General features: G+C 43.1%; 1 protein-coding gene across 1 annotated transcript; it reads left to right on the top strand.

The window, feature by feature from the left end:
- The first annotated feature begins 1,630 nt into the window (after positions 1 to 1,630).
- On the top strand, positions 1,631 to 12,721 carry LOC310644958 (serotriflin-like). The gene is made up of 7 exons (XM_083370302.1): positions 1,631 to 1,781; positions 4,154 to 4,215; positions 6,252 to 6,255; positions 9,800 to 9,948; positions 11,125 to 11,219; positions 11,600 to 11,688; positions 12,182 to 12,721. Exons 2-7 carry the CDS (start codon positions 4,156 to 4,158, stop codon positions 12,307 to 12,309), a joined length of 525 nt encoding a protein of 174 aa, XP_083226428.1. The 5' UTR covers positions 1,631 to 1,781; positions 4,154 to 4,155; the 3' UTR covers positions 12,310 to 12,721.
- Positions 12,722 to 24,614: the final 11,893 nt, after the last annotated feature.

A 24,614-nucleotide genomic window follows, 5' to 3' on the forward strand; every position in this document is an offset into this window, starting at 1 on the left:
TCTGTTGACCTGATTCACTTCTTTCCTTTGTGCTTGCTTTCAATCAATGTTGATACAAACCATGAGGTCCAACCCTCATTCCCTGCTTTTGGGGATCCCACAGGGCTTGGTACTTTCTCCATTTCTATTCAACATCTACATGAAGCAACTGGATGAGATCATCCACCATCATGGACTGAGATATCATTAACATCCTGATAACATCCAGCTATATGTTTCAACCCATGGTGAGTTAAGCAATGCCGTGACTTCCCTCTTCCAGTGCTTGGAGGTTATAAAGGGCTGAAACTGAACCCTGGCAAGTTGGAATGGCTCTGGCTTTGGAGTTCTCTGGTCCATAGAGAATTGCCATCTCTGGTCTTAGATGGGGTGCTGCTGCCCCAGATAGACCCAGTGTTTAATCTAGACTTTTGACTCCTGGACTCACAACTCCTGCTCAAGGAGCAGGTGGCAATCATGATCAGGAAGACCTTTGTACAACTATGGGATGTGTGTCAGTTATGCTTTTCCTGCACCAACAATACCTGCTCACAGTCAATCATGCCCTAGTCACCTCGCGTCTTGACTATTGTAATGCATTCTACATGGGGCTGCCCTTGAAAAATATCTGGAAGCTTCAATTAGTTCAAAATGCAGCAGCCCACACGGTTTTGTGCGGGCATAGATGTGCACCTACGTCATTTCTATTGTGGAAGCTGCATTGGCTGCCAAGTTGCTTCTGCATTCAATTCAAGGCATTGGTTGTCGTTTTTAAAGTCCTACAGGGCTTGGGACTAGGTTATTTAAAGGACCATCCTTTCCCAGTCACATCTACCTGACCCACCAGAGTGGGAAGGCAGGGAATGCTATGGATCCTCTCTTCAAAGGAGCTATATTTAGCAGGACCAAGATAAAGGGCCTTCTCCGTGCTGGCTTCCTCCCTGTGGAACACCATCCCCACAGAGTTAAGATTGGCCTCCACTTTGACACTCTCTCAAAAGACCCTGAAGACCTGGTTTTGCCAGCAGGCCTGGGAAACCCAGAGTGGGATGGAGCCCATCAAGTGGCTTCTTTGCTTGACTGTTGTCAGCAGGGAGTGGGAGCAATTGCTTTTTATTGTTTTTATATTTTATTGTTATCTTTGTAAGCCATCCATAGTCATTAAGACCCATTTATATGGGTCGCCATATAAATTTTCTTAAATAAATAATAAAAACTTTTCTTCAAATAGATTTATCTATACATATTAATTAAATCTTTTTCATAATTTCACAAAGACCTTGAGAAATAGGAAAACATGTTTCCACCTTGGACTCATATGTAAATTTGTGTAAACACATTGTACAATCAATGTAGCACTAAAAAAATAATAGTTTAGTGGAACATTTTATCTCAACTTCTAAGAACAATCAACTGTCTGCAGTTGTAAACACATTTTAGCTAGATTCCATTGTTACAAGTGGAACTTAATTAACACAACTGGAACTTACTTCCAGGTATGTTCAGACAGTTCACATAAATATCCATTTATTTCTTTATATAATTTACTAGGTATCTTTAAATAGATTCAGGAGCAGTTTTTCACCTGAGAAGTCATGAACCTGAGAAAGAAAGAAAAAAAGTTCTGACAAATCCAAACTTCTGTCTTATAAGGTTTAACGGATATAATTTACTGTTGAGCACTGAGTCATCCTGAACTACAGGAAGCTGTGAAGGTATATAATCATGGTACTGTCTGTCTGACTCCCACAGTTTTCTGAAAGCAACACAGGAGTTACACTGGGGCTTATTCAAAACAATAGGTAAGATTTATTATATACTGTAGCTTGGTTAGCCATTGTTTGTAATTAAGCAAGTTGAGATCATTTTAGAAAAAAAAGTAATTTAGGATTAGTCACATTTCATGCCATTCTGCAATGTTATTGTGTTTTATTCTATCTTTGAGGATATGTTACATCTAGTACCATAACACATTAGGTTTTATATTATCTTAAATAGCATGGCTTTCTTTTCAAAAATCTGACACTGCAATTTTTTGAGTTTGCCAGTGATCCTTTTAGGCATCTCTGGATCTTCCCTTAGTAAACTACCATTTCTAAAATTTCCTGGTAAGAGGAAATTAGAATTAAAACTGTTTCAAGGCTACAGAATTTTTTGTGCATTTATATGAATGAAATGCAAATTGAACTCAATAGGACTGACTTCCAAATAAACATTTGTACTACTGGTCTGTAAATGCATACTGCAATACGTAAGACCTCAAATGTTTAAACTTAATCCTACCCCTTTTTGTTTTTTGACTCAGGATGGCTTAATATTAAGAGCTCATAAAATACACTATTTTTTCTATTTCTTCCTTCCCTGATATTATGGATTTTGGCAGTCTGGTTTAGTGTCCCCCAATATTTTATGCATGGTGCTAGAGTTCTAACTCAACAATTTTGTTTTCTTTTTAAATTTATTATTAAATTTATACACTGCCCATTCCGCTATCTGTTTTAAAGTTCATCTCAGTTTCTGTTTCCTGTAGTTTCTCATTGGATGCTACAGCCATGGAAAAGGACCACAGAAAAGCCAACTCCACATACAGTGGTGTCACACCACTTCCTAGCACACCTGAGATGCAGAGAACTAAGTATCATGTTAATCCAATCTGTTTCAACACTTTCGAGATAAAGGCTGCCAGGACAAATTCTTACAATCTGGAACAAATTCTGATTGCATTGCCTCAGGAGCAGTCACTATTGCCAAATGCGTTAGCTGTGTAGCCTTTGCGTCAGCTGACATAGTCAATTATATTTGATATAAGGCAAAACATTGAGAAGCAATATATTCTAAATGAGCTGTTTCCAACCTGGGGTCCTTCAGACATGTTGAATTTTAGATTCAATAATTTCTGAATGGTGTGATTTTTTAAATTGGTTTTTATGGAAAGGGCTGAGGTGAAAGTTATCTTTTACTGCAGCAAATCAATGAGGGAAAACTTTAGGAACTATTGTAGGTTTATAGATTTATAAATAGATGATACAATAGTTATAAAAAGTCTGCAAAGCCTGTTAAAATGCCAGGTTTTTGAGATATAAAGAAATCAGACCAAGATAAATCACTTCAGATTTTTTTCCACCTTTAATATAAACTCTACAATTCAATGGGAAAAAACTGTAATCTTTTAGAGGGGAAAAATAAAAATAAAAAACGTATAATAACATGGTCACATAAGTGTACACACCCCTAAAACTAATGCTTTGTTGAAGCACCCTTTTATTTTATGACCACATTCAGTCTTTTGGAGTAGAAGCCAATCGACCAATCAGCATGGCACATCTTGCCTTGGGACCTTTGCCCACTCTTCCTCGCAAAAGCATTCCAAGTCTGTCAGATTGCAAGGGCTTCTCCTGTGCACAGCCCTCTTCAGGACACCCTACAGATTGTCAATTGGATTCAGATTTGGGCTCTTCCTGGGCTTTCCAAAAAATTGGTCTTCTGGTGAAGCCATTCTTTTGTTGATTTGAACATATGCTTTGGGTTGTCATGCTGAAAGGTGAAACTCTTCTTCACCTTCAGCATTTTAGCAGAGGCCTGAAGGTTTTGTGTCAAAATTGACCAATATTTGAAACTGTTCATCTTTCCCTTGACTAAAATCCCAGTTCCGGCTAAAGGAAAGCAGCCCCAAAGCAAAATGCTGGGATTTTAGTCACATATAGTACACAACCAATACTTGCCAGAAACTCCTGCAGCTCTTTTAATGTTGCTGTAGGCGTCATGGCAGCCTCTTGGACCAGTTTTCTTATTCTTTTTCATCGATTTTGGAGGGATGTCAAGTTCTCGGTAATATTATTGTGCCATATTTTCTCTACTTGTTGATGACTTGTTGATGAACCATGGATATGTAGGCTGCATACTGGAGTACAAAGGATTAAAGGAGAGAAAACACATAAGAGTCAGAATGAGTTTGGTACTCTAGGAGATATATATCTTCAGAGAGGCCATTTGCAAACATTCTGAACTACTTGTAGAAAGTTGGCACAAATTCCATTAAGCAAGTTAAGCACAGGTATGTCTCAATGTTGTCTGTAAGTAGTTCAGAAGATATCTGAACTACTTACAGAAAGTTGACAGAAATCTCATTAAGTAGATAAAACATTGATATGTCTCAATGTTCTTTTGTTTTTAGAAATGATTGCCTTCATTGTCTTGCTAAGCCTTGCTGCAGTGCTGCAACAATCTTCTGGAATTGTAAGTTTCATAATTTTATATCACATATAACAGATTTAATAGATACAGTACTTTCTCCTCTTACAATTAATCATTCATTAAACTGCTTAATGTGTTGGATTTTTCCGTAGAATAGAACAGAACAGAATATTGGAAGGTCTTCTAGTCCAACCCCCTGCACAGGCAGGAAACCCTATACCATTTCAGACAAATGGCTGTCCAGTCTCTTCTTAAAAACTTCCATTGTCGGAGCATTCACAACTTCTGGAGGCAGGTTGTTCCACTGATTAATTGTTCTAAATGTCAGGAAAGTTCTCCTCCGTTCTAGCTTGCTTCTCTCCTTGATTAATTTCTATGCATTGCTTTTTGTCCTGCTCTCAGGTGCTTTGGAAAATAGCTTGACTCCCTCATCTTTGTGGAAACCCCTGAGATATTGGAACATTGCTATCATGTCACCCCTAGTCCTTCTCTTCATTAAACTATGCATACCCAATTCCAGCTACCGTTCTTCATATGTTTTAGCCTTCAGTCCCCTGATCATCTTTGTTGCTCTTTCCTGCACTCTTTCTAGAGTCTCAACATCTTTTTTACATCATGATGGCCAAAACTGGATGCAGTATTCCAGGTGTGGCCTTACCAAGGCATTGTAAAGTGGTATGAACACTTCACATGATCTTGATTCTATTCCTCTGTTAATGCAGCCTAGAACTGTGTTAGCTTTTTTTGGCAGCTGAAGCACACTGCTGGCTCATATTTAAGTGATTGTCCACTAGGACTCCAAGATCCCTCTCACAGTTACTATTATTGAACAAGGTACCACCTGTACTGTACCTGTACATTTGGTTATTCTTGCCTAAATATATAAACTTACTTTTTTCACCATTGAATTTCATTTTGTTAGATAGCGCCCAATGTTGAAGTCTGTCAAGATCCTTCTGTATCTTAAACCTATCTTCTGGAGTGTTGGCTATTCCTGCCAACTTGGTGTCATCTGCAAATTTGATGAGTTCCCCATCTATCCCCTTCTCCAAATCATTGGTGAAGATCTGAAGAGTACTGGGCCTAAAGCAAAGGCTTGGGATACCCCACTGCACACTTCCATGTGTGTGATGGGTGGTAGAAATAACCTTGAGGAGCAAGAGGAAGAGAGGCAGCTGAGACAAGAGTCAGATAAATCTGAATCCAGAGCAGAAATATAATTTGAAAAAGCATCTCAGACAAGACCACTCTTAGTTCTCAGTAAAATGGAGGCTTGCAAGATTTTGTTGATGTGATACTGTAACCTTGTAATCAAATGGAATTAGAATTCAGTACTCTGCTTTCTTGGTCTGGTCAGTAAAGTTTGACCAGTCTTTAAATTGTAAATATATTCCAGGGCTGAACACACAAAGCAAAACAAGTCATGCTGAATGGGGGAGCCAAATCAATCAATCAATCAATCTGGCACATTTAATGAAAAGAATCTTACTAATTTTAGTGTCCATGGTCTACTGTATAAGAGAACTCACACAATTGAGATTTGAGGGATCCCTACCATTTCAAGTCTTCCGGAGGGCAGTGAAGACCTGGCTCTGCCCCCCTCCCCAAGTGGTGGGCTAAGATGGGGGTTCAATGAGGCTGCTTGGTCTGACACTTGGTGGGTAGGGTTGCTCTCCTTTTATTCCTGTTTCTATCAATTGTTTTGAGCTGCTTAGGATCATTATGTGAGATAGACAGCCATATAAGTCCTTTATATAAATGCATGAATGTCACTGCAGTATTCCCTCCTAGATGAGGAAAAAATGATTAATTCATTTTAACTTCATTCCGTGATCACCTATTTCCTATGTTTTGACTAGTCTCTTTCCAAATACATAGACAAATGGGGGCCACTGTTTCATAGTTGTGAGTCACGCTTCCCATTTGGGGGAAGTGAAGAAAGTTGCAGAGAGTAGAATGGTGATAGAAGGAGATAAGGCAAAGTCCATTCACAAGGAGTGAGCCAGTATTTCTGCTATTAAAACTTACATTAGGGCTATTTTAGGGAATATGCAAGAGTTGTGTCCTTCCTGTCTCAGAACGGTGAGGAATCATGGCACCAGTTTTCAAGAAAGGTTGTAAGAGAGGTCTTCCTGGATCTGGAAAAAAGAAGTTTGGGCCTCCATTCTGCCCTGAGGCCACTAGTTGTCTGTTCCATTTAGTCTTTTTCTTTTTTTGCTTTCTGTCTTAAGGTTGATTTTGCTTCTGAGTCAACTAACAAAAGAGAAATACAAAAGGAGATTCTTGACAAGCACAATGCTCTACGGAGATCAGTGAGACCAACTGCTAGAAACATGCTACAAATGGTAAGCTAAATATAATTGTATTTGTGTCCTTGTAAGAGAATTTGCAAGTTTATGTCACAGTGACATAAATGACACTGTCGTGATATATGCCTCATCCCTTTCTACATGCATCAGAAGATCCTGCGAGTGCTACTGTGTAAATTATCAGAGAAGAGTCACACATGAACTCATCATGCAGGAAACTTGATAAGTTTGGGGAGGAGAGAATCTGCCCTGGGCACCTAATGTGTGGGGTTCAAGGGGTTGGTGCTTCTCCTCTCCTATTTAACTTCTAAATGAGATTGCTAGCTGAGCTTATCCATCACCATGGAATGGTATATCATCATATGCTGATAATATTCAATTGCACGTGTCTGCCCTTGGCACATTAAGTGATGTCGTAGAAGTTTTATTGTGGTGTCTGGAGACTGTGAGGGTTTGGGTGAGGAACAATAGGATTCAACTGAACCCATGAAGACTGAGTGGCTGTGGGGTTTCAGACGCTCCAGTTCTGGGACTATGACATCTTTCCTGCTGGATTGCCCTAAGCAGACTCTGTGCACAATCTGGTGATCCTCCTGGATTCAAAGGTCCTGTTTGAGGAGCAGGTGGCAGTTATGGCTAAGAGGGTCTTCATAAACTTGATATTGTATATCAGTTGTGGCCATTCCTAGATTGAGGGGCCCTGTTCACAGTCCCTCATGCCCCAGTCACCTCCTGGTTGGACTTTTTAATGTGCTTTACATGGGGCTGCCTTTGAAGAATACCCAGAAACTTCAATTGGTGCAAAATACAACAGCATGAGTAGTTATGTGTGTTCTTCACAGAATAAATAATATACTTCTGCTGAGCAAGTTGCCTTGGCTACCAGGGCTGTCCCCTGACAACACTGGATGACATTGCCAGGGCTCGCTGCCTTGGAAGAGTGAGGAAAATTCTCAGGGATGACTCACACCCTGGACGGTATCTCTTTACTCTCCTACCATTGGGTAGGAGATACAGGAAGCTGTACCAACAGGCTGAAGAACAGCTTTTATCCATGGGCTGTTAGGCTTTTGAACAGGAAATAATTTTACAAACTTTATGGATGATTGACTTGCGAGGCTGGTGTGTTGTGCAATTAGCTCACATGGTGTAATAAGATGGAGGGTTTGTGTCACTGTGAGTTGGGGGTGGGGGCACAAAGGGAGGCTCAGCCAATCTCAATGTATACATGGTTGTACTTTGACAATAAAGGTTCATTAATTCAGTTTGTCTCCAGGTCCAAATCAAAATGCTTATTTTGACCTTTAAAGTCCTACATCAGTGGTCCCCAACCTTTCTGACTTGGTGCCCCAACGCCGGGGGGGGGAGGGAAGAGGGGATATTGGTGTGTAAGGGGTAGAATGAAGCTTTGCGCGCAAACACAACCACCTGCCACTCGCATGAGGAGAGTTTCCTGCGCAAGTACCCAACACACACAAGTGCAGTTGCCTACCTGCTTGCTCAACCACCTCTCGCATGAGTAGAGCTGAGCTGACACACACACTCACCTGCTACTTGCGCAGATGGGCTCCCAAATGGTCCATGGCCTGGGTGTTGGGGACCCTTGTCCTACATAATGTGGAGCAAGTTATTGGAGAATCCACCTCTCCCCAATTACATCTTCCTGTCCTACTTCCTGCCTCATTTCCTTTTGGCTATATTTTACAGTTTTTAATAATAATTGTTTGCTGTTATTGTGAATTACTTTTTTTTAAGTTTGTTGTATACCACCCAAGAGTTTTGTGTTTTGTGAGAAGGGCAGCTATATATAAGGGATGGGGGGGAGATCCAACTATTCAAAGTATGTTTTAGAGAATGTTGATGTAACTTCTGAATTCTTAACTACAAGATTTGAAGGAATACAAAAAGTAGTAACAAATGATCACACAAATATTTTCTGCAAATTTATCATATGCTTTTTTCCCCGATGACTGATTGTTGCTGTCAACTTCTATTCAGGAATGGAGCTCTAATGCTGCTCAAAATGCAAAACGTTGGGCAGACAGATGTTCTTTTGCTCACAGTCCACAACACTTAAGAACTGTGGGTAAGTCAGTCCAAAACCATAGTATAGTTTTAACTGGTTAGTGGATTAATAGTACATTTCACATTAAATAACACTTACAATCAATCTTATTCTTCAATATTAGCAGCAAGAGTACTATCTATGAATCACTTCGTAGTTACCACTCCCATGTAGATGATTGGGTTGGATTGAAATGTTAATAATTTTCTTAATTCCCCCCCCCATGGGTTTGCAGGAGAAATGATATTTGAACAATGATTTTTTAATTTCTTTTTTATATTTATTATTACATTTATAGCCCACCATCTCCCATGATACTAAAGATATTATCCTCACCACATGTTCTGTACCAGAAAAGGCAGGGACAACCCCTTACAAAACGGCAAGAGGCTGGAACTAAGCCTGCCAAATTTATTAACATAAAACAGAGCAAACAGAGCCAAACAAAACACAAACCATGGAACAGGAGCTATTCAAATGGTTGCCTTCAGCAAACCAGCCCTCCCACACATTCCCCTTTTAAACAGTTCAGGGCGTGGCTTCTCTCTGCCTCCTTCCAAGGTGCCCCATTGCCTTCCTCTGTTTACTCCTGCTTGACTGCCTCCTGCGTCAGGCGTCCTTGAACAGGGCCAGCTGTGGGTCATCTTCATCCACGCTGTCAAGCTCAAACAGCTGGGTCTGCGTCGTGACCAGATGGGAGGGGCCTGGCTGAGGGCTCTGCGGAGCCTCAAGGCTATCCTCAGCAAGCTCACCAACACCCCCCTCCTCCTCCTCTGAATCGTCCGACCCAACTGCCGAACCCACAGACTGACCCTGAATCACAACACCACAGCTGTTTGTGATGGTAGATGCTGAGCCCAAAGATGTTCAGAGATTTCCATGGTCAAGTGGAGAATTAAACCTAGATCTCCCTAATACCAATATCACACTATGTATTAACATATAGATGTCCCCACAAATTAGGGTATCTGGGCTCTAATTTATTCCAAATAAACTATATTGTTGATGCTCATCAGAAAACAAATGATTATCAATTTGCACAATTAAAGGTTCTGGAAAAGCACCACAGTATGAAATCTGGGTGCAAAATGTTTATTTCCTTTCAATTTTTAGCAAGACGATTGTATTAGTATTTCTGGAGAGATAAGAAATGCTCAACTATCTCCTTTCTGCTGTCCTTTTGCTTCTTTCGAAACATGTATTCACCTGTGATTTCTTGCTGGGTTTTTTTTAAAACCTTCCCCATTTTTAGGAAAATTAAAATGTGGTGAAAATCTATTCATGTCGAGTCATCCTTCCCCATGGACTAGAGTAATTCAGCTTTGGTATGATGAATACAAAAATTTCAAGTATGGCGTTGGAGCAAACCCACCAAATGCTGTTATTGGCCATTATACTCAGGTAGTACTTTTTTGAATCTTTGCCATTTCTATGTTCACCAAGTATAAATCCATAAAAATGAATAAGATAAAACAGGTAGACTCCCTTGAATCAAACTCAAGTTCTTGGCTGATCCTAAGCTAGACTAAGCCAGGCCTGATTGTTACATAGGAAAGCCATGGCTTGAAGCTAGACTAGAAAATTGAGAAAACATCCCACATAAAGATATTAATAAAACATGTTTGTGCTGTGGCCAAGAAAACCAAGCAACTGTGTCCTTACAATCTCTAAGTAATTCCATAAACATGAGCAAAGCAGCATCCTGGTTTAGAGTCCTAATCCCAGCATATGTTAAGGAAAGGCAAAACTAGACTAGGTTAAATGTTGCAATGTTTTTTTTTTGTGGTTGCTAAGTTCTGAGATGGCGTAAATGAAGGATGGCAAACATGCTAAACATGTTATTTGTTATTCACAGATAGCTGCAGATCATGGCTTTCATGCAGCTAGGAAGGAAGAACTAGCTTGCCGTCATAGCACTTGACATGTGGACTGCTTTGAATGGATGGGGCACTTTAGAAAGGGATGATCTATAAAGTTCAGGATGGAACAGTTTCATATTTTACATTTTAATTATATACATTTAAAGCACAGAGGATGAAGCCTCATTTGTTCTAATATTTCTTTGCTCGGGCAAACTTTTATATGAAATGATTGGAAAAGTTCTTTGTACACTCATGGCTGTTGTGGTATCCCATTTCACTAGCTAAGAGCAGACAATTCCGGCGCGATCTAAAGACTTACCTCTTCGAACAAGCTGGCCTGGCCTGATGGGATGGGGTTGGGTTTTATTAATGTGTTTTAACTTATTTTTAATGTGTTTTAACTTATTGTAAGAGTTGTGGGCATTTTGTTTAATCTCTTTTAATTTTTGTATTTTGTCTTTTAACATGTACTGCCCTGTTCACCGCCTGAGTCCTTCGGGAGAAGGGCGGTATACAAATAAAATTAATAATAATAATAATAATAATAATAATAATAATAATAATAATAATAATAATAATAATAATAATAATAATATATACTGCACCATGCTCACATTTGGGTTTATTTTCTTATATGCTCCTCTGAAGTCCGTATGCTTATTATCAATATTACGCTTCTAGCATGTCAACTGTGTGCATATTTTTGTATCTACAGGTAGTTTGGTACAAAAGTTACCTTGTTGGTTGTGCTGCTGCCAGATGTCCATCGTCCTCATACAACTACTTCTATGTTTGTCACTATTGCCCAGCGTATGTATCAACTATGATTTGTCTCATCAAGACAGAGAGATAGGAGAAGGAGAATGTTACAAAGAAAAAGGGGAAATGAAAGAGGGAAAGAAAACAGACACGAGGAGCAAGTCACAGTTTCCCTCAATTCTTTCTCTCTCTTAAGAAGCCAGGGAAATCCTTTTTTGCTCTTTCACAGAACTTGACAGGGTTTACTTCAGAGTCAAGTCTTCCCCTCTGATGGTGGTACTGTCTGCTCTCTCAAAACTGTAGACCCAAACCAGAGAGACCAAGACAATGCAACCAAGTCAATTATCCATTGATACGGCATGGGGGATCGGCGATCACAGATGTAACTATAATAATATATGGCACCTTTCTGTTCATCTTTTTCATTCCAGAGGAAACATCATAGGTAAAATTGCTACTCCATATAAATCCGGGCAACCTTGTGGGGACTGTCCTTCAGCTTGTGTCAACGGACTATGCAGTAAGTTTTTTTTTAAAAAAAACTTTTAAAAGATTATGCCAAACAGATTTTATTTGAAGAGCTGACCATCTCTAGGTAGAATAACAGGCATAATGGAAGATGGCCAGCCTCAAATCTATATGCTCCCATGCCAGTGGTTGATGAGCCCAGGCAATTGAATCATGGAAGACAAGGATGATATCAATCCATTTCAGTTTAGGAAGAACTTAAAATCCATACCAGCTTTTTGTTGGATTTTGTTCAGGATTATTGATGAAAGCAATAATTCAGCAGCTGCATATAATTACTCTAATATATACTCTAAAATAATAATCTAAGTACTATTTTCATTTTTAAAAAATTTCAGCTATAAATCATCCTATTAAAAAAATACATATGTTTGATTCTGAGTTCTAAAACTTTGCATACAATTGTAAAACAGTAGTTCCTAGCAGTTGTACTTTTGGTGATATCTCACTTTTATTCATGTTTCCTCTCTTTTTTAAATTTTCAGCAAATCCTTGCAGACATGAAAATGTGTTCTCAAACTGCAATGATTTAGTGAAACATCAAGGCTGCCAGAATAATAATATGAAGTCAAATTGCCCTGGCTCTTGCTTCTGCCACAATGAAATAAAATAGTGGATCTCATTCAATATTTTCTATCTCTGCCTGAAAAATCTAAATTCCTACTAAAATCATGGCATCTTCTAGCATCAGCAAATTCTTACTTGATATTTGATTTCATATACTTTGCATGAATGTCCTATGAATGTCTAAGAGAAACATGAACAGGAGTAGAGGCTAGGGATGAAATCTGTAAGTTCAAAGGGTCACAGGAAAAATCACAGGCCTATGTAGCATCAAAAAAGTGCCACAATGCAAGGTTGATTTAAAAATAATAATACCAAAGGCCTGAAAATAACATCACCAAAATTCTTTGCACTCACAAAGAATACCACAAGGATTTCTTAAATACTTGTACTAAATCTAACCTAGAACTGATCTGATGCCATTCATGCAAAGTATATGCCAGGTTTCGGTGTTTTTAATGTTTTAAATAGGTTATGGTTCATAGTTTGATATGATTTTACACGATTTTTAATTTCTGATTGGGAGCTGCCCAGAACTGGTTGGAAGATGGGCAGTTTTATAAATGTTTTAAATAAATAAATTCTGTGCAAGAGCAAAATGCCTAATTGACTGGTCAATGTATTATGTATATACATCTACAGTATATGTGAGTTTGTGTGTGTTTGTAAGTTGGTGTAACAGTCTATCAAAATATTATAGAAATGTGACCTTTATAAAGCAGTCTAATATCCCTGATGACATTCTTAAAACAGACATTCAACCAAAGGTTTTCCTTCTGCATGTTTTTTTAGGGTTTTCCTACTTAAAACAAGAATTTTTACATTAAAAATCCACCTTGTAACGCAGAGCATAAACATCACAAATTCAATAACATTTGGAAACAAATAATGTTGTCAGACTCGACACCTACTGACAGTGGAGATATGTATATATGATTTGCTTAGCAAATAAGCAAGTGGAAATAGCCTTATATTGCCACCTTCTGTATGTTTTTAACTTCCCAGTCATGCCCAGCTTCCCATCCACTAACCCAGTCTGACTCTGCTTAGCCAGCACAGGAATGACCCCATTTATGACTGAACTCTTTCTTCACTGAAAACAGAACTGCCAGTATGAAATTGCTGTTATACAAATCTATGGTGAGGAGAGGGGAGGGAAGGGATCATTTATTCTACCTTCATTTATTTAGATATTTACTCTGATGGTACTTTAAAGGTAAAGGTAAAGGTTCCCCCGCACATGCGTGCTAGTCGTTTCCGACTCTAGGGGCTGGTGCTCATCTCCGTTTCAAAGCCGAAGAGCCAGCATTTGTCCGAGGACATCTCCGTGGTCATGTGGCCGGCATGACTAGACGCCAAAGGCGCACGGAACGCTGTTACCTTCCCACTGTAGTGGTCCCTATTTTTCTACTTGCATTTTTATGTGCTTTCGAACTGCTAGGTTGGCAGAAGCTGGGACGAGTAACAGGCGCTCACTCTGTTATGCGGCACTCGGGATTCGACTCACCAAACTACCGACCTTCTGATCAACAAGCTCAGCGTCCTAACCCACTGAGCCACCGTGTCCCTACTTTAGTTCTACCTTATTACAATTATTATGCTTGCGGGGGGGAGGAAAGGGAAATGGACTAGAGCTGTGAAGCTAAAGCTAAGATTCCCATCGAAGCTGCTAAATGTATCACTCCGTGAATTTGGGAGACAGCCTTCAATTGAGTAGCTGCAGCACTTTTTGTAGTGGGCTGCACACTGGGAAAATGGCTTATTGGGTTAAAGGGCTCTGCAGAACTGAAGGATTGGCTTTCAGAAGGTGGAACACTGGAATCTTAAAAGACAGCATTCAGCATCATCGTAACTTCTTGTTTTTTTTATATCTCTTCCTGGTAAATCACTGCCTCTGTGTTACCTCTTCAGGAAATGCTTCAGTTTTGTTAAGTGTCCTTGGGTGCATGCTAGAGTCCCACAAGTTGAGCTTTTCCTCCCTCTCCTCTTCAGAGTTAAGGGCACACAGGGCAAATGTACCTTGAGAAGAGATGGGCCTGGCTCCCCTCCCCTCTCCTGCTGCTAATAGCAGCGGCTGTTCTGTATGCAGGCTTTGCAACTATTATTTAGTAATTACGCAAGGAACCTTGTCAGATGAGCAATCTCTTAGCAAACTATGGTGCATAGAGTCTGTTATGCACTTGTGTGTCAGAAATGTGTTCAGTGAAGCAAAGAAGAAAGGGTGTGCTGAACTGTGCCTGGCAATTTTTCAAAAGTTTTCCTACCCTGTGAAAAAAGCTTCTGTTTTTCTGACTTATTCTCCAGGTGATTGAGAATTTCTTTCCAATTCCTCCAGGTCATTCTTGAGTTTATTATAATACTGGAGCTGGTCATAAGAAAGTTCGTGCTTTCTGTTATGTACGTTGCATCATTCTGAAACCTCTGTCTCCTGGTACTTCCTGGTTTGGAAAAGCTTAAGACTAGCATTCCCTTCCTTGTCTTCTAAATGCTGATCATGCAGTAAAAGATTGCAGATTCAGAAACACACAGGCCAACAACCCTTGGCTACCTCATAACTTTAAAAAGTGGGGAACATCAAGTCCATCCTTGGGGATTTATTTATTGCAGTCTTTGTGCACTGCTTACTCCACATGGACACTCAGCAGTTAAAATACACATAAAACATTTTAAAAGCCCATAGCCACAACATCAGTAACTAAAAATATCACAACAGCAATGACCTCATACTTCAAAAAAACTTCATTTTAATGACTACATCATAATAAAATAAAAATTATTGAATAAAACATCCCCAGTCTGTTTTGGCCACCTTTCTAAATAGCAGAGGGAGTTGGTACAACCCATGTATTCATAGAGGTGTATGGCATCTCTCCACGGGGATGGAATTTGTACAAGAGAACATGTGCCTTCATCCTCACTTGACAACAAGGACTTTCAAACTTCAGTTAGTGATGAATCCACTGGATGGGTCAAGTCAGCCTGAAGGAAGTTGGCTCCTAAATGCTCAGAGGCCACAGAATTATTGTATCAACATATGCAAAGTGCATAAATAATCCACACACATACTGTACATCCATAAACGTATGTAAAAACTATGTGGAATTTGGCTTGCCAACATGATTACAAAATATTGTAATCACTCTGTGTGTGTGTGTGTGTGTGTGTGTGTGTGTGTACATGCACAATGTATACACACACACACATATTTTATATCATTGTTTAAGGACTGTAGAAAAAGCTACTAATAAAAGAACAATAAGCTAATTCAAAAGCAGGCCTACTTATAACTTATTTTAAAGGAAACAGATAAAACAGATGTTTGTTGGGGGGGAAAGCTACAGCGAGATATGACATTCCCAGTTCATACTAAAGAACAATATTTTTAATAAAAGGCTATGAAGGAATTCAAGCAAATATTTGCTGCTTATTAATTTGCAAGGAAGTTGGGTACAAGACGTAAAAAGACCGAAAAATGAGGTGCCTTGAGAAATTGCAAGAGGCAGGAAACTGGACCTTCTAACATGGGTAGCTCAGTAATTAGAGAGCAGATTTGGGGGGAAAAGGAAGATCTTCCTGCGAAACACACTGATGCCAAGTTATAATTGAACTACCCCAAGGCAATTACAGAAGGCTAGAAAACAGTGAAGGAAGAGAAGCTACTTTGAGAAAGGGCCTAGACCAGGGGTAGGCAACCTCGGCTCTTTTATGACTCATGGACTTCAACTCCCAGAATTCCTGAGCCAGCCAAGCTGGCTCAGGATGTTCTGAACCAGCCCTCTTCCGGCCTTGTAGTAAGGCAAACCCCTATTCAAACAGAAGAGACTGGAGAGCGTCCAAGGCTGAAAAGCGTTTGCCAAGATTTAATAGTCAATTAACAGAACAAGAAACAAAAACACAGGAACTTGAATCCTCAAGCGGAAGGGTTGCTTTCAGCAACCAGCCCTTCCCCAAACACTCCTTTTATTTAGAGCTCAGGGCGTGGTCTCCCTGTGCCTCCTCCCGAGGAGACCCGCAGCCTTTCTCTGCTTGGTCCTGCTCGACTGCCTCCTGCGTCGGGCGTCCTTGAACAGGACCAGCTGTGGGTCATCATCCTCCGCACTATCGGGCTCACGCAGCTGAGAAGAGGGCCCCGGCTGGGAGCTCTGCCAAGCCTCCAAACCATCATCAGCCGGTTCATCTCCCTCCTCCCCCTCATCTGAGTCATCCGATACATCGGAGCCGGCTGTCGGACCCACAGGCTGGCCCTGAGTCACAACACTATCCCGCACCGCAGGGCCCTTCCCCCGGGGCTGCCGATCCGGATGCGGTCGGGATGGGAATTGCTCGTGAAAAGCAGTCACCAACGCAGGGGCATGAACGGCGGTCGCGTCTTCCCATGTGAAGTCCTCCGGTCCGTACCCTTTCCACTCGATTAGGTACTGGAAGCGACCTTTCAGCCAGCGGGAATCCCGGATGCTGGCGACCTCGTACTCGGGGGTGCTGCCACCATCACGAGGTCCTGATGGGGGAGGTTCCGCTTGGCGAAGTGGACAAGCCGGTTGTTCGGGGACCAACAAGGACCGATGGAAGACGGGGTGCACGCGCAGGGAACGTGGCAGAGTTAAACGATAGGCGACCGGGTTGATGACGGCCTCGACTGGGAACGGTCCAAGGTAACGGTGGTCCAGCTTTCTCGCCGGCCGAGTGGATGGTAGGTTCCGGGTGGACAGCCAGACCCGATCCCCCACCGATAGTGGAGGCGTATCCCTTCTCGACCGATCAGCGAACCTCTTGTAGTCGGCCTTGGCCTTCTCCAGCTGCCGTCGCACCAACCGATAGATCGCCTGTAGCTCCGCCATGAATTCGTTCGCTGCCGGCTCCGGTGAGTCCACGGGAGAAAGGGGGAAAAACCGGGGGTGATAACCCACGTTGGCCAAGAACGGTGTCATCTGCGTGGAGGTGTGCTGCGAGTTGTTAAAAGCAAACTCGGCTATGGCCAAATAGTCCACCCAATTGTCCTGCTGCAGGTTAACGTAGCAGCGCAGATACTGCTCTAAGATGCCGATGACCTTCTCGGTACCCCCGTTGGTCTGAGGATGATGTGCGGACGAGAGGCAAACCTTAATGTCCAACGCCCGCATCAACTCCTGCCAGAAGCGGGCTGTAAACTGGGCCCCCCTATCGGAGACGACTCTATCGGGAAGGCCGTGCAGCCGGAACACCTGTTGGATGAACATGCGACTAGTGGCGCGAGCTGACGGTAAGCCGCGACAGGGGATGAAGTGCGCCATCTTGGTCAACATGTCCACCACCACAAACACTGTCGTGAAGCCGGAGGATGGGGGTAGATCCGTCAGAAAGTCCATGGACACAGCCCCCCAGGGTCTCTTGGGTGTTGGCAAAGGCTGCAGTAAACCAGGCGGGGCCCCTGTCGCTGACTTGGCCTGCCTGCATGGGATGCAGGAGGTGACATAAGACTGGACATCGTGTCGGACTCGGGGCCACCAGAAGGTACGGGAGACCAGGTTCAGAGTCTTGAACAGGCCAAAATGCCCCGCAGCCGGGTTATCATGACACTGGCTGAGGACGAGTCCCCTGAGTGGCCCTCCTGGAACATAGAGCCGGTCATGATAATACAGGAGTCCATCCGTGACCGACCAAGGCGAATCTGGCCCCACCTCTTCCTTCCGCTGAGCCACCCACGCCTCCTGCTGCTGCGCCTCCCGGATCCGAGCCCGTATATCCACCGGCTCCCGCACCGCAGCAAAAGACTCGACGGGGATCACTGTCCTGGGTGGAAGCTTGTCTTCCACTCGGGTGTACTCGGGCTTCCTGGACAGAGCATCCGCTCTCTGGTTGTGCCCGCTTGGTATGTACCACACCCGGAAGTCAAACCTCGCAAAGAAGAGGGACCACCAGATCTGGCGTTGGTTCAAATTCCGAGCGGTCTGCAGGCTTTCCAGATTCTTGTGGTCCGTCCGGACCTCGATTTGATGCCGCGCCCCCTCCAGATGGTGCCTCCAAACCTCGAACGCCGCCTTGATGGCCAGCAGCTCCTTCTCCCAGATGGTATAGTTGCGCTCCGAGGGATTCAATTTCCGAGAGTGATACGCGCAAGGGAAAAGGGTACCGTTGGGCGTCGCTGCCTGGAGTAACACGGCCCCAATGGCAATGTCGGAGGCGTCCGCCTCCACGACAAACGGCCGTTGCAGGTCAGAATGCTTCAAGATGGGCTCCTTCATGAAGGCGTCCTTCAAAGCTTGGAACGCCTGTTGTTCGGGGGCGTTCCACTGGAACCGAGTCTTCTTCTGCAGGAGCCGGGTGAGGGGGGCTGTCAAGGCAGCAAAGCCAGGGATGAATGTTCGATAGTAGTTGGCAAATCCAAGAAGTCGCTGAACATCCTTCACGCGACGCGGGGGTTGCCAACTCTGCAACGACTCAACTTTACTCGGTTCCATGGCGATGCCCTCAGGAGAAATGCGGTGACCCAAGAAATCGATGGTCATCTGGTAGAACTGGCACTTCTCCAACTTGGCAAACAGCCGATGTTTCCGGAGGCGCTGCAGGACCTGACGGAGATGCTGATGATGCACTTCACGCGACGGGGAGTAAATCAGGATGTCGTCCAGGTAAATCACGACAAACTGGTCCAACAGATCTCGAAAGATGTCGTTCATAAAATGCTGAAACACAGCGGGGGCGTTGGTCAGGCCAAACGGCATCACCGTGTACTCGAAATGTCCATAGCGAGTACCAAACGCCGTCTTCCACTCATCACCCGGCCGAACCCTGACGAGGTTGTAAGCTCCACGCAGGTCCAGTTTCGTGAAAATCTTAGCCTCCCGGAGTCGGTCCAAGAGCTCGGGGATGAGGGGCAGCGGGTAGCGGTTACGCACCGTGATGGCGTTGAGTTTCTGGTAGTCACAGCAAAGCCGTAACTCGCCCGACTTCTTTTTGACGAAGAGCACGGGCGCAGACACTGGCGAGGACGAGGGCCGGATGAAACCACAAGCCAAATTCTTTGTCAGGAAGTCCCGCAATGCAGCCAACTCGGGCTCCGACATGGAGTACAAACGCCCCACTGGGAGAGGCGCATCAGGGACTAGATCAATGGAGCAGTCGTAGGGCCTGTGCGGGGGCAATTGGTCCGCCTCTGACTCGCTGAACACGTCAGCAAAGTCGGACAGTTCGGGAGGCAAGGAAACCCCTGGGGAACCCTCCACCTGGCCGGCACAGATATGGCGGGTGTGGTCCACGCACTGCAAACTTGGGAAGGTGACCAAGTTCTGAGACCAATAGATCTGTGGATCATGCGCCCGGAGCCACGCCAGACCCAAGACCACGGGGAAGTGCAGTTCCGAAGTGATGTAGAACTGGATGGCCTCCACATGAGAACTGATGGCCATACACACGGGTTGCGTGGCGGCCGTAATAGGCCCGGACAGGAGCACTCGACCATCGATGGTCTCCACAAGCATGGGCGGATCCACCGGACACTGGGGAACAGCCCATTTGGCCACGAAGGCCGAGTCCATAAAGTTAGTGGTAGCCCCAGAGTCAATTAAGGCATGGACCGGAATCCCCTCTGGCTTGCCAGGAAGGATCAGACGTGCCTCCAAAATCAAATGCCGTGGAGGTTCACAGGCACCGTCAGAACGGCGTCGCTCGGCGTGGTCGTTGTGGGTCGCCCGATCTATCACACCGTCTAGATCGGGCTCGGGCCGTTTCCCGACAGCAAAGTAGAAGACTTTCTCGGGGCAGGCTTGGTCACTGATGCCCGCTGACGCTTCTTCGGGCAAGAAGCAGCCAAATGTCCAGGGTCCCCACAGTAAAAACACAACCCCCCCGATCGTCGTCTGTCCATTTCCGTCACCGAGAGACGGGACCTGGCGGCACCCAGCTCGATTGGCTCCTCCCTCTGGACTGGGGGCTCACGCACAACAGGAGCGGCAGGGGTCTGTGGGGTGGCACGGCGACTCTTTCGCTGCTGCAGCCGGGCATCGATCCGCAGACAAAGATGGATCAGCCCATTCAGGTCTGAGGGAATGTCCACGCGGGCCAGCTCATCCAACACCTCCTCCGACAAGCCATCCTGGAAGGCATCCACGAGCGCAGCCTCATTCCAGGCGGAATCCTGGCTAAGCAGCCGGAAATCACTGATATAGGCCTGTAGGGGGCGCTGACCCTGCCTCAAAGCTTTCAGGCGTCGGGTGGCGGTCTGCGCCTTAATTGGGTCCTCGTACATGAGGCGCATATGGTCACAAAACCCCCCAAAGTTATCCAACAAAGGGCTAGGCTGTGCCAGCAAAGGCGTGCCCCAACGAGCTGCATCCCCCGACAGAAGACTCAACACGAACCCCACCTTATCCCGGTCAGTGGGGAAATCAGCTGCTCTCACGCTGATAAAAAGCTGGCATTGTCCCAGGAAGGCAGGAAACAGTTCTGGATTACCAGCAAATTTATCCGGCATAGCTATCTGACATTTCCTCCTGGGTGGGGGTGCAGCATGTACCTGAGCTTGCAGTTGAGCCACCTGAGCTGCCAGCAAAGTGAGTTGCTGGGTGAGCTGAGCATTCTCGGCACGAAGCTGCTCCATCGTAGTAATAAGGGGTGGGAGGCTGAAAGCAAACTGTTCTGAACCAGCCCTCTTCCGGCCTTGTAGTAAGGCAAACCCCTATTCAAACAGAAGAGACTGGAGAGCGTCCAAGGCTGAAAAGCATTTGCCAAGATTTAATAGTCAATTAACAGAACAAGAAACAAAAACACAGGAACTTGAATCCTCAAGCGGAAGGGTTGCTTTCAGCAACCAGCCCTTCCCCAAACACTCCTTTTATTTAGAGCTCAGGGCGTGGTCTCCCTGTGCCTCCTCCCGAGGAGACCCGCAGCCTTTCTCTGCTTGGTCCTGCTCGACTGCCTCCTGCGTCGGGCGTCCTTGAACAGGACCAGCTGTGGGTCATCATCCTCCGCACTATCGGGCTCACGCAGCTGAGAAGAGGGCCCCGGCTGGGAGCTCTGCCAAGCCTCCAAACCATCATCAGCCGGTTCGTCTCCCTCCTCCCCCTCATCTGAGTCATCCGATACATCGGAGCCGGCTGTCGGACCCACAGGCTGGCCCTGAGTCACAACACAGGAATTCTGGGAGTTGAAGTCCATGAGTCATAAAAGAGCTGACGTTGCCTACCCCTGGCCTAGACTGAGGAAAAAAAACAAACTGGAAAAAAGCAATGCAGACAACTTGTGTATTGGTTCCAGTTTTCTGTTTCACTATCAAGCATCTTGAGGAGCATTCTAATTTAAAAACTGATATACCTTCACAAACAGTATAAGAAGTGGTGGGATTCAAATATGTGAACAACCAGTTCTGTGTGTGGATACCATTTCCGGAAGTCTATTCTGGGCCTGGGTAACAAAAAATTAGCTACCGGTTCTGCCGAACTGGTGTGAACTGGGTGAATCCCACCACTGAGTATAAGTCTGTAAAGATTTGAGTTGGAAATTGTTTTCAAAAGCAATATCATCTATCTGATGAATTAATTACATTTCCAAAGGATTCTCTGAAACAAATTCAAATACCAGAGTGAAATTTGACAGGTTTTGTGCACGCATGCACTTTTTCTGATGTTCCAAATGGATTCACACATACAAATCAAGTAAATTTAATATTTCAAGTTGATCTGGAAATATAAATGGGGTCAGGTCTTGTCCATGTATAAATATAGGAAACCAAGTATTCAGTATATAATTATAATGATCTGTTCAATAATTGATAGGAAAACACAATGCAATTCAAGAATGATAAGAGTGACTAACAGGGAGAGAAGAAATGGAGTGACAGTGAGTTTCCTGGCTTCACTGCAGTTACGCTGGAATTATTACACCTTTCTGAAAAGGAATATTTCACTGAAGCACAAATTCTGAAATGAGTGGATGTTAAAGATTCTAGTGCTAAAAAGAAATGTTCTAGAAACCTCCTAATTATTTGATGGTTTTCAGATATTTCAACCAAAGACTTCAAGATCGCATATCTCGATTCTCTGCAAACATATACACGCAAAAATCCTATGTGATGAGTAGGACTTATTATTTACCGCAAATTACCTAATCCCTTTCAGGAATCTGAATTGTTTTGCCAAAACTATTCTGCATTTTTATTACCTTATAATATTTCGATTGTCCTGTTGACCACTCAGCATTTCCATTTGTTATTTAAGGAGAGATTTTTAGCTCCGTACTGTTCTATTTCTTGCTTCTCAGATGATAAAATTTGGAACCCTATTAATAGGCCAAATATTGAAATATTCAAGAGCTTTTTCTTTGAGAACCTTTCCCTTTTACCATTGGCTGTGAACCCAATCCATGTGGTTTAGCTCAACAAATCCAGATCAAGAATAAATAGGCTTTATTTACTGAAAAAAGAAGAGTATGTGAGGTTGCACTTTTAGGAACCACACTTTCAAATGATAGAAGACAAAGAAGTGAGTGGTCCTAGAACAATATTAAATGTAATTAAATACAAATAAGATTAAAATTAACCAAATATTTATATGATTACTTATCAGGTATTTAAGGAAGCCACACTAAACTTTCCAATTGCACCCAGGGTTTTGCAGATCTCTCTATTTCATGTTATGAAGCTGAAACTGAGCAAATGCCGTCTAGCTAAAAGAGAGAGAATTTTTACCTGAGATGAGACTTAAACTAGAGGTTTTCTGACATATAAGGCAGTCACTGAACCACATCATTTTTAATTATTAATCGGTTTCTCCGATTCCCTTCTACTTTCTGATATGAGCTTTTGTATTCTGAAATGTTATGGCAAAATGAACAGCTCCTTTTACGTCAGATGGCTGAAACTTAAAGAATAGCCACTAGATGGCAGCCCATCACTTCTTTTATTTTTCTGTAGGCAGAAAAGTTAAGAGGCCTACATAGTTTGTAGAGCTGTCAGAAGAACAGAACCCTGATAACTGATCCACACGAATGTATGAAGTCATGTTCTTTTAAGTTAGCCTTTTGTGGAACTGTGGCTAATTTTCTAATAAGGAAAATAAAGAGGAGTAGCAGTGTAAAAAATTCTCAATATGGGTTCCACCCGTTACTGTCAGCAGGGAACAGATTCCCAAAGATTCCTCAAAAATTACATTAAATAGTGCATACTTGGAGAATATAAATCCCAAAAAGAGTTTGAAAAAGGTGCATGTAAAAGAGTGCTAAATACTTTCTGCATACAATGCAAATATTAGGAATAATTATGTGTAATACACACACACACACACACACACACACACACACACAAACACACCGTATTATCTTTTGGAGCAGCAACATTTTGCAAAGCAAGCAAAATAAGAACTAAGAATATATGCAAAGTTAGAAACAGTAACTTACAGCCTGCCTGTGTGGTACTTGGGCACATAGTTAGGCTGCTAACTAAAGGGCCCTATGCTAGCATTCAGCAAGATACCAGTTTTGACAATGTATTGTGATAGTTTTTGTACAGTACAAGATAGAAACCAGCTCAGATTTATGCAATATTCTCTGACACTTCCCATACCTTCCTTGGGAGAACCTCTTTTACAAATATTAATTCCTTGGTTTGTACAATTTTTTTCCACATTTCATAGTATCTTAAAGAGATAGGGGGAAAGTATTAAATTAAGCAATTTAATTTTATGTCATGCAAATTATTCCTTCTGAGCATTCAATTCAACTGTGTATAGGTCAGTTGTGGGATTCAAATATATGAACAGCCGGTTCTCTGTGTGGATGCTGCTTCCGGAATTCCATTGTGGGCCTGGGCAACAAAAATTTAGCATCTGGTTCTGCCGAACTGGTGCGAACCTGCTGATTCCCACCACTGGAATAGGTACATAATTTATATTCAATAATCCAGAAAGGAAAAAAAATAGTGCTGCATACAATTGATTTTAAAAGCTTCAGTCAGCTGGAACTGGATAAATCCAAGCACAGGCTTGTGAGTAAGACTCTGGTTTCTAGTCCCACCTTGGGCACAAAGCCAGCTGAGGAACCTTGGGCCAGTCACGTATCTCAGCCCTAGGAAGGAGACAACAGCCAGTCACTTTGAAAATGCCAAAAAAATCTCCAGGTAATCTTTGAGAACCAGAAACAATTGAACACAAGAAACCAAAAAAACCTTCATGGTATATGCGGACAGAATATGTCTGCATAAAAAAGCATGATTGCGTATTTACAATATTTATTTATCGTACCATCACTGGAACCGTAACAAAATCATCTTTCTTATTCACAATGTCCATGTGCAAATTAATATCTGTATGTGGGTGTCTAATTTGACTATAGGCTCCATATGGACCTGAAAATTACCACCAGAGGGTGTCCTGGCATTCATAGGCA

Source organism: Vipera ursinii (assembly GCF_947247035.1).
Source record: "Vipera ursinii genome assembly, chromosome: 1".
Lineage (NCBI taxonomy): Eukaryota > Metazoa > Chordata > Lepidosauria > Squamata > Viperidae > Vipera > Vipera ursinii.